Source organism: Sphaeramia orbicularis, chromosome 22 (assembly GCF_902148855.1).
Source record: "Sphaeramia orbicularis chromosome 22, fSphaOr1.1, whole genome shotgun sequence".
Lineage (NCBI taxonomy): Eukaryota > Metazoa > Chordata > Actinopteri > Kurtiformes > Apogonidae > Sphaeramia > Sphaeramia orbicularis.
This window is the reverse complement of record NC_043978.1, coordinates 38917994-38928716: the sequence shown is the minus strand read 5'-3', so window position 1 is coordinate 38928716 and position 10723 is coordinate 38917994. Positions and strand designations below refer to the sequence as shown.

At 39.1% G+C, this 10723-nt stretch overlaps 1 protein-coding gene across 1 annotated transcript; it reads left to right on the top strand.

Annotated features, from left to right (window-relative positions):
- Window positions 1-4648: 4648 nt before the first annotated feature.
- Window positions 4649-10498, top strand: LOC115413992 (alcohol dehydrogenase 1-like). The gene is made up of 9 exons (XM_030127152.1): window positions 4649-4736; window positions 5852-5953; window positions 6087-6228; window positions 7179-7266; window positions 8326-8545; window positions 8684-8944; window positions 9698-9827; window positions 9918-10056; window positions 10162-10498. Exons 1-9 carry the CDS (start codon window positions 4719-4721, stop codon window positions 10193-10195), a joined length of 1134 nt encoding a protein of 377 aa, XP_029983012.1. The 5' UTR covers window positions 4649-4718; the 3' UTR covers window positions 10196-10498.
- Window positions 10499-10723: the final 225 nt, after the last annotated feature.

Genomic DNA, 10723 nt, shown 5'->3' with positions numbered 1-10723 from the left:
TTGTTTTGCTGAACCTGGTGGTGTTCGGTTCAGTTTGTCAGCTGAGGTAATGTGCTAATTAGGAGGAGAGTTACTGTAGAGCTGAGCTCTGCCAATAGAAGTTCAATCAAGTTATTATTCCTGAGTCAAAGGAGGTGAAACTTCTGTCACTTGGTGTTTGTAAGATCCGACTCATCCTGTAAGAATTCTGTTGAGTTTGAGTTGGCTAATTTTGAGTTTTTAATGACTTTAGTGCCCATGCTAACGCGAACATGCTAAGTTAGCCACTATGCTATCTGCTGGTTAATATCGTATTGTGTGTGTTATCAGAGCAGAGCTTGGCAGACACACAGTGTTCACAGATAAACACTGTTTTCTGCTTGGACCTCAGTTCTATAATAGTAAAAGTTAAACATGGTAAACTGTCCATCTCCTTATGAGTACAGTAAAACTGTAGAATGAATGAACTTGTAAAGTTAGCACCACTCACATAAGCAGCCTATCCAAGCTAACACCAACCTTTACCCCTAAAATTTCAGTTTTCAAAATAATGAATGCAGTCCTTTCAGTGGTCAACCCCACTACTCAAAAGTAGAACACACACAACAGTACATATGGAAGTGACACAACGGTTGTGTGTGGTTTAGTTTCAGATTTACCATGTTCACTGCTGTTTCTCCCATTAATTAACATGGCAGCGCTTAGTTTGTTTGGACCTAAAGGCTGACATGAACAATGTGATCACCTGAGCGGCGACATCAAAGCGTGTCGCAACTCTCTTTCTAGGGCTCTGAACTTAACCAAGCGAATCAGTGAAGGTACCAAGTACTAGCCAATTAGAGGCAGAGTAGGGTGGGTCATGGCTTCACCATCTTAGGAGAAAAAATGGCCAATGGGCTCTAAGCACAGCCCCGCTATCCTGAACTTCAGGTGGCTCCTTTATTTCCTGTCTTTCATTACTGGACACACTGGTTAATCCAGGTGTGTCTGCTGCTTCTTGTTGTGACTACTGATCAATTAGACACACCTGGATTAATCAGTGTGTCCAATAATGAAAGACAGGAGATAAAGGAGTCACCTGAAGTTCAGGAAGTACTGGGGCTGTGCATAGAGCCCATGTGGCTCACAGATACTACTGAATGGTGTGCATCAGGGAGGTTTAGAGGTGGGTATAAGCAATGATAACTGAAAAATAAGTACTACACTATACTACAAGTAGCACTATAAGTACACCACTGTGTATATCATACAATAAGACCAATGAATATGAAACGGTACTGTGTGTAAAAACAAAACAAAACTTCCCTTTAATGACTTTCTTTGTGAATACATCTGTTTTCTTATTTTTGCTACTTTCACTTAGGTAAGAAATGTTTTAGATGCAAGACACAGTCCACAAATTGCCACATTAACTCAAGAAAGCATAGGTTTTACATTTTATGAATGTAAATGACACATGTGTATCTAATTAATTCTAGAGTGTTCTATGTTTTAGAGTCATTTTTAGTACAATTATTGAATTATTAAATTCATGGGCTGCTGGTCCACTGATCCAAGGTAAGATTATAAACACCTTTAGATGACACTGGGCGTGTGTCGGAGGATTCAGAAATGGATGCATCCAGTGCAGGACGACAGTCAAGTGGAGAATCTGACTGAATATACTTTTTTTTTATGACTTACATTATTTAAATTTTCTTTTTCCAAACATATCACATCATCACACATCTAACATTTAAATTAGAATGCTGAATGCACATTTTTAATCACAGCACTTATTTAGTTCTTGTTTTCTCTGAAATATTCACATCATCATGTTTAACATAACTGAATTTTCACTCCACTGTAGTCTGTAAGAGTCATCTTAGTTCAACAGAAATTGGCCCATGTGATTTGTGGTTTTCACATTTACTAAAATAAAAGATCTGAGTTACATGTGAACAAAAGGATCAGAATGGAGTCACTTTAGGCTGGATTGTGAACATAAACTCCATTCACACTGCAAGTCTCAGGCTACATTCAGACAGCAGGTCTTAATGCACAATTCGGATTTTTTGTGAAATCCGATTTTTTTGTGTGCTCGTTCACATTACACATTAAATGCGACTTCTATCGGTTTTGAGTATGAACTGAATGCGACCCTAAAGTGACCCGCATGTGCTAAAGAGGTCCAGATGTCATAAGTGCCCACGCAGGCACACACTGTGTTTTCAGAGGTAAATATGTTTTTCCCGCTGCTGGGACTCCTATTTTTGGGGGCATTTCACACAGGGGTGGGGTTACGTCCTGCGACACTGATGTGTTTGATGTGGGTTCTTGTGTTGTTGTGGTGTCATGATCCATTTATCACTTAATCCCAACCCTAACATGTAGAACATAACCCCGCCCCCAGACAAAATATATATAACAAAATGCCCCAAAAAATACGAGTGCCCCCACCGCTCCTCCTCCTGGGACGCAGAATTGCGACGTTTGTCACATTTCAATGACGTAAAGGTCAGATAAATGCGACCTGGCCGTTCAGACTGAAGTCACATTCCAAAATATCAGATTCGTATAGGATTTAGGACCACATATGAAAGTGGCCTGAGTTGGATTTGAGAAATCAGGTTTCTGCTGTGTCTTTAACAGATCAGATACAGGTCACATATGGGAAAAAAAAATCAGATTTGGGCCACATTTGCCTGTAGTCTGAACGTAGCCTATATGCTCAAATCTGATCTTTTGCTAAAATCTGTTTTTTTTTTTTTACCTCCACCAGGCAGTATTGTGATCACTTTGCTTTATGTGTTTGCGTACGTGCGTGTTTGTTTGTTCGCGTGTTTGTTTGTTAGCAAGATAACTCAAAAAGTTATGGACAGACTTTCAAAAAATTTTCAGGAAATGTTGATACTGGCACAAGAAAGGAATTATTACATTTTGGTGGTGATTTGGGGGGGGCAGATCTGTCTTGGCGGAGGTCTGCACTCTCCGAGTGCTCTTCTTGTTTTAATATGGTTTTTCACAATATAATTCAAATGTGTCTGCCATCAGACTCATGTGAACAGTCTATGACCTGAAGTGACTCATGCACAAAAGAAGACGTGACATCACAGAGTGCACTGAGTTTACAGAAGTAAATATGGATCATGCTGGGTCCCACCTCCTCCAGCGTAGAATAATGATATAAAAGTGAAAGTCAAACTCAAGTCACATTGTAAAATATCAGATATGTTTTCAATTTACGACCACAAATGAAAGTGGCCTGGGTCTGATTTGTAAATTTTGTATGTGTGCTGTTCACACTGTCATAAAGAAGTCAGGTGTAGGTCACACATGTGCAATAAAAAGTCTGAATTGGGCCACTTTTACTTGCAGTGTGAACGTAGCCATAGACAGTTTATTTTCACTGAGTGTGGCGCTGCAGTAACTGACCCAGAGTTTGACTTACCAGTCCCACTGAAAAAAAAAGCATAATTTCCCATGATTCAGGCTAAATGGTTGAGAGTTTGTATTAAATCTGCTTTGTGTAACTGCATCCTGCTCTTATACAGTGTCTGTGGGATGCTGATAAATAACATCCTTCCACTTTATGACAAAAAGTAAATCCATTATTCACGTCACCCAGGTAAAGACAGATTTGGGAGGATGACTTGGCTTCTTTTAGCCTTTTAAAAGAAAATTAAGAGGAAAATTTAAGGGAATGTTGCTACACGAGACTCAGAGATGAATAACGATGTTTAACTTTTCTTCTAATTCTGTGATTAAGTGTCTTTTTCCCCTTTTTTGTTTTTTACCATGTTTAGAGTTTAGATTTTCAGTCAGACATCCACTTCAAATTCACATATGTTAACTTCTTTTGCTTTTGTACAGTTTCAGAAAATGTCTTTTTTTATATTAACCTCAATAGATAAAAACAAAAACATCCTACAGCAGTGAGCCCGTCCAATAAACAAATGAGTTTTCTTTTTTTCTTTCCGTCTTTTCTAAATGGCCAAGCAGTGTACATTGTCACAATAATGTATCCTGCTCCTTTTGTCTGAGCGTTCATGAACTCCGACTCAGGTGACATCAGTTCAACTATGAGGGTTTTAATTATTAGACTGTGGAGATTGAGATTTGTTGAAAGCAGACACATGTCTCAATTAGTTGGAGTGTTGCAGCTGTTGGCTGTCAAGTTTTTGAACTCTTACAATAACCTTTTTCATGGCAGATATTTTGACTTTTAAGGTAGAAAATACATTTGTTATTGATATCATTAAAAGTTATCAGACCATGTGTTTGTGCATGCTGGTTGACTAAAGGCCACCAGTGGAAACTAAACAGAACAGAGCTATTGTTGATGTCATAACTAACATCTGTGCCGTTTCTGTCTTAATGAGCCAAAATGTATGCTGCGGCAGGTCTATGTATTCATGTTAGCATTTGGAGTCTATCTTAAAATACGTTGCTTCTTGTTTGATCGTACTCTAAACACCACAGACTTCTCATCTGTGTCTGTGAACATGAAGAACTGATCATGTGGCTGTGAAGGGTTTTAGAACATGTTCGACCACAGGCACTGGGATAGAACACCATTCTGCTTAATGTGTAACACACATCCCAGAGTCCCTGCCCATATGAACGTTTGCCAGTTTCACACTACAGTACTTAAATGTTGGATTTCCGGTGTCTTCTGCTTCTTCTCCCACTGTTCTGTCCAGCAGCTTGTTCTCTGTTGACACCTCTTGTACTTTTTCATACTGAACATCGCATTAAAAATGGCCACAGCTGGTAAGGTGAGTACATTTTACCATATGTCGGTATGTATGTGGTGTTTTTTTTGTAAAATATTTGCATGCTTGTAAGCTGTACTGAGTACATATGCGCTCTGAAAATGTGTATATTGGATAACGAATCAATTTTGGGAAGCTTCAACAATGAACACGGATAAACTATGAAAACCTATTGTGATTTCTTTTATTTTGGTTGCAATTCAGGCTTCAACAGCTGGACTGCAGATACACACAGAACTCTGGAAATAGTTCATTTTAACTTTCACTGCAGTAGAATTTGGATTAATGTTTAACCTTGTTTTAGCGTAGATCTTTTCATTCCTCTCTGTCTTCACTGGAAAAATCCTCTTAACGTGCACTGATACTGGGGTGAATGACAAACAATAAAGAAGTCAATAAAAACAGTATCATATTTCCACTGGAGGAAAAACAAACAAGCTATCCAATGCACTAAGCAAACATTGAATGCACGTTTCATTATTCTAAACAAACTCCATTTAAAGGAACAACTGGTATTAATGACATTTAAACAACTGCAATGTATTATTCTGCTTAAAAGACAAAAAAAAAGCAACAAATATTTAACTCACATTGCTATGATTAACTACTTTTAAAGAACATAACGTGCTGCACCCTTTTAATACCCCTCGGCCAAAAATAGTGTAAGATTCTGTTGAAAGTTACTGCCCTATAATTTACATTAGATGGTCTTTGTTTAAATTTGGTGCGGATATCTCAATGCATTCTTCAGATGTGATTACGTCGTTGAAAGGACATGTCGCCATGTGACCTTGGAAAAGTAGGTCAAGGTGACCTATTTTCAATAGGTTTCTGTCCCATGCCAAGATGCATCCACGGAATAAAGCTGGTGCAGATATGTCAATGCATTCTTTAGATAATGTGATTACATTGTTGAATGGACAGACAGATGGACAGATCAACAACAAAACAATTATAATACCTCTTTGGCCCAAAATTGGCTGGGGGGTAAAAAACAATGTATCTTGGTTCTGGACAATGTAATATTCTTCTGGCTAAAGCTTGTGGTTTAATTCTGTACTCATAAATGGTTGCAAAGAGAATGTCTGTGAACTTTGTGTGGTGTCATTGCCCGTTAGGTTATCAAATGCAAGGCTGCAGTGGCATGGGAGCCCAACAAGCCTGTGGTGATTGAGGAGATTGAGGTAGCCCCTCCCCAGGATGGTGAAGTTCGGATCAAGGTGAGGAAGCGTAAAGATGCACACAATAGAACCACCAAAGATGAATGACTTCTGGTTTAAAGTGAACAAACACAACTAATCTTATTTTTTGCAGCCTGTATGATCCTGTCATGTTGAATTGTTTTCTGTCCAGATTGTGGCGACCTCAGTGTGCCATTCAGACCTGTACCACCTTTTTGAGAATATACATAAAGACGGCTTCCCAGTCGTCCTTGGCCACGAGGCAGCAGGCATCGTAGAAAGTGTTGGACCTGGAGTCACCGAGTTTCAGCCAGGTCAGATTGTGTAACTGTTAGCTTACTCTGTATCAGTGACGAGTGTTGTGCAATTTACTTCCAGACTGTAATACATTACAGATGAATTGTTACTGTTATTTAACAGTAATTCCTTACCTTACCCCCCCCCCCCATACAAGAGATAGCAGAGCCTTGGGACGCATAAATTTGTGCCCCACAGTACATGTGGACGGATAGCTCAGTAAGTAACACTACAGTCTATGATGAAAGAATTCAAGATTTCTAACTAGTCATAGAAAGGTTAGCTCACCTTGTCATTGCTGATCACAGGGATCATGCTAATGCTAACTAGCTTTGTAAAGCAGGGTTAGGGTTAGTAATGAGCATACGTCCATGTCACCAGTGTACTGTCTTCTGCCGTCTTCACCCATTGGCTGAACACCAACAGGAAATAGAACTTTCCTGCTGCATTTTTGATTCATTAAGGTCTTGCGGTCTTGCTGTTTTTGTTTTTTCATTTGAGTAATTAATTTATGGCCAATAAATGTGTTGTAACGCAAGCACTATTGAGCACGTATTATGTGAAATATTACTAAAACATTTATTAGTAATGACTTACACTACTGCGTTACACCAAAAAGTAATCCATTACTGTGATGCATTAATTTTGTAACGTGTTACAAATGCCCTGACATGAACTATGGTAGTAGTACAGGAATAGTAGACACACATGTACCCAGAGTAACTTAGTTTTTGTATCGTTCTGCCCACACACAAATGATGACATCCGGAAAAATCCTGAACACAGTTAAACAAGAGAAAAAATAACATACAGGCTGAGGCCAGGGTCTCAACAGGTAAACACATCACCACACACTGATTCAGCTGTCAGATATTTTGTGTTTCGTTAAATCTCTATAATAACAGAGCTACAACTGACTAAAAACTTAGTTCATTGTCATTTTGCAGCATTAATGTTTGTCTTTCAGGAGACAAGGTGATTCCTCTGTTCCTTTCCCAGTGTAAAGAATGTCGTTTCTGTAAACATCCTAAGACCAACGTCTGTGAGAAATCATGGTCAGTCCAAAATACATTCACCTTTGTTGGGCTGCAATTAGGCATAAAATTAACTTCACCACCAGATATTGTTAGTGATATCTAGTGGTGAAGTTGCAACCAGCTTTATACACCACGTATCACAATTCTCTGCTTTTTTACCTCTAAAGCACAAATGGCTTGTAGTTTCTATGTTGCACCAGTAATAATTCAATTTCACACTCTTTGTGAGTGACAGTAATCAAACAGAATAAAAGAAGATGAATTCTGGGGTACTGTCGAAACACAGTGGTACAACATAACCCATTTGTTCTGAAAATATTCATGATTCATACTAAGATAACACAACAATCAGGGTAATTATAGCAACACTGTAGAAGCCAATAATGTAATAACAGCCGATAACATAATAACGGCCGATAATATCATAAATTTGCCATTTTTAAAATGTAGTAAGTTAATAACATAATATCTGGCCAATAATGTAATAAAAGTCCTGAACCGATAACGTAATAACTTTTGACCAATAACGTAATAATTTATTATGTTATCGGTAGTTTATTACATTATTGGCCTGGTAAAAGAAAAATCTTTGCAAATGTAATAACTGAGCTAATAATGTAATAATATACTAATATCACTGTATTTAAGTTTTGTTTATTAGATACAACTCTCTCTCTCTCTCTCTCTCTCTCCATGTATTTGTCCATTTAACTTGATGGTTAAATGATCTCTAGCTCTGTCTGCTGCTCCTTAGCCTTTCAAACTATCTCTGAACGAAGTGGAAGCACACGTTTACACACAGACAATGGTACGATATGAAATATGTATGACATGTAACTCACTCTTGAACATAGTAAATTTTTTTTCACTGTTAAGGATTTTTTGATTTCCCATAACTGACCACTAGATGGCAGTGGTGTGGCATTGACTTTCTTCAGTTGTTCAAACTACCTCGCTTCCTTTCTAGCACAAAAGCATAGCAAAGCATATTCCAAATATACTCTACTTTTGCTTGTATTACCCTACATCTTCAGCACTGATCCTATATAAGTAGCACTTTCACTTTCTTTTCCTTAGGAGTGAGATTCGTATTGATGCGATGTCACCACTGGACTCCAGATTTACCTGCAAAGGGAAGAAGGTGTATCAGTTTTCAGGAACCAGTACCTTCTCTGAGTACACTGTGGTCAGGCAGATTAATCTGACTAAGATCGACCCTGCAGCTCCTCTGGATAAAGTGTGTCTCCTCAGCTGTGGGATCTGCACAGGATATGGAGCAGCAGTTAATACTGCAGAGGTGAGTGACCCTGAGTGAGACAATAGAATAATAGGCCAATGTACATAATACTACTTTATTCTTACCCAGAATGGAAGGTACAGTGGAAGGTTGGAGCATTAAGAAGAACAAATCTATACTGAGTGTTTGTCGCTGTAGGTGAAAGAGGGCTCCACATGTGCTGTGTTCGGCCTGGGAGCTGTTGGTTTGGCTGCCGTCATGGGCTGTAAGAACGCAGGAGCCAAGAGGATTATTGCTGTCGACACCAATCCGGACAAGTTTGAGAAAGCAAAGGTGTTCGGAGCAAATGAATTTGTGAACCCCAAGGATCACGACAAACCCATCAGCCAAGTGTTGTCTGAGATGACCAATGGGGGAGTGGACTACTCTCTGGAATGTGTCGGCAATGTGGAAGTCATGGTGAGGCACATGCAAATTTACACAAAAAGGATGATTGAAGGTATATTACAGGGTACCTTCAGTGAATTTTCATTGCTCGCTATTTCAGAAGATCACGTATAATACTAGCAGTTCCACTGGGTAACTTACGTTATAGTCCACTGTCAAGTATGTATGAATACTAAGTCACTGCTCCATCAGTCATGGTCAGCATCATGTTTCCTCCTTCACGGGGCATTCCAGCAGTTGCAGTGACGCAGACTCTTTGATTTGTCTGATAACCTGGGCTGCGATGGACTGGTCCCTGACCCTGTGCAACAGACACCAGGCTAAGATGACACATTATCAGCCAGTGCTGGGTCGCGTCCCTAGGACAATGGCAGAGTGCAATGCTTATAGCTGCACAAACAAATGCACAAATCCTAGAAATCCACTCAGTCTTGCCCACTGACTGTTGCTTGTTTACTCGCACTTGATCACCCCAAAGCAACAACTTCCTGCCGGTAACGGCTGCTCCCCATAGGTTGTGCCCCCGCCTGTAATTCATGTAATAAAAAGGTCCAGTCTGGTGCATTTATGGTCATTTTTTTACTGAATTTGCCCCTCTCTTGCTTATAAGTAAAACGCAAAGCACAGTTAATGTCGTAAGTGTGACCAGTACAGGTACACTTGAACTGATTTATCTACCTTACTGTCACATCATTTTCCACTGTTGTGAAGTATTTAAGTGTGATGGTTAAGGTATCTGAGTGTGTATTGTCTGTCCTCATTTAGCGCAGTGCGTTGGAGTCCACTGTACAAGGCTGGGGAGTCAGTGTGATCGTTGGCTGGAACATGCATGAGTTTTCTGGCCAACCCATTAAACTAATTACTGGACGCACATGGAAGGGTGCCCTCTTTGGCGGTAAAACACTTAAAGGCACTTGAATGTTACAGGATACTAATATCTATGCTCATGCAAAATGTGTCTTGGCACATTATGTTTTTTGCTCAGGTTTTAAGAGTAAGGACGGCGTACCGGAGATGGTTAAAGCCTACATGAACAAGAAGCTGATGGTGGATGAGTTCATCACCCACAACCTGACCTTGGACCAGATCAATGATGCCATTGAAATGATGAAACACGGGAAATGGTACTTTCTCAGTCTTTTACTTCATACAGAATTTTAGATTTTTCAGTCAGTGCGGATAATAAGATGTGATTCTTTTTATTTCTGTTTTTTATGTTTGCACCACAGCATCCGGACCGTCCTGAATGTTTCTCCACAGTAAGTCCATGTTCAGTGACAAGCAGCTGGATTATACTACAGAATCTTCTGCAGTGTCCATGTAAACAAATGTCAAACATGTCAGATTCTTTATGAGCAAGAGCAATAAATGGTCCAAACAGATGAAGTTGTCGTTGTTTGGAATCTTGTTTTGTTGAGTGTCCTGTGTCTGTATCATGTTGTTGAATTTTTTTTATTGCATTGTATTGAGTGAAGCTGAAGTGTTATAGTTTAGATTTTCCAAGACCAGCCTTGTGTAATCATTAGGCACGGCAAGTTTGTATCGTATCATTCATATAAAAGACAAGTCAAAGTATTCCACAAAGGCATAGAAATGCATTAAATCAAGGAAAATTACATTAAAATCATGCAATTAAGACAAAAAATAGGACAATAATTTAAGGACAGAAGACATTATTTCCTTAAAATCAATCAAACTTTAAAACTGAAACAGCATGGTATTAGGTGAAAGCATTAAGGGCATTAAGAGAACAAGGATGAATTATTTATGAGAAAACTGCAGTAAACAATT

Coding starts and splice junctions, on each gene's coding strand:
- LOC115413992 (XM_030127152.1), top strand. Junction 6,229..7,178: donor AGTCACCGAGTTTCAGCCAG/GTCAGATTGTGT, acceptor TTTGTCTTTCAG/GAGACAAGGTGATTCCTCTG. Junction 10,057..10,161: donor ATGATGAAACACGGGAAATG/GTACTTTCTCAG, acceptor TTTGCACCACAG/CATCCGGACCGTCCTGAATG.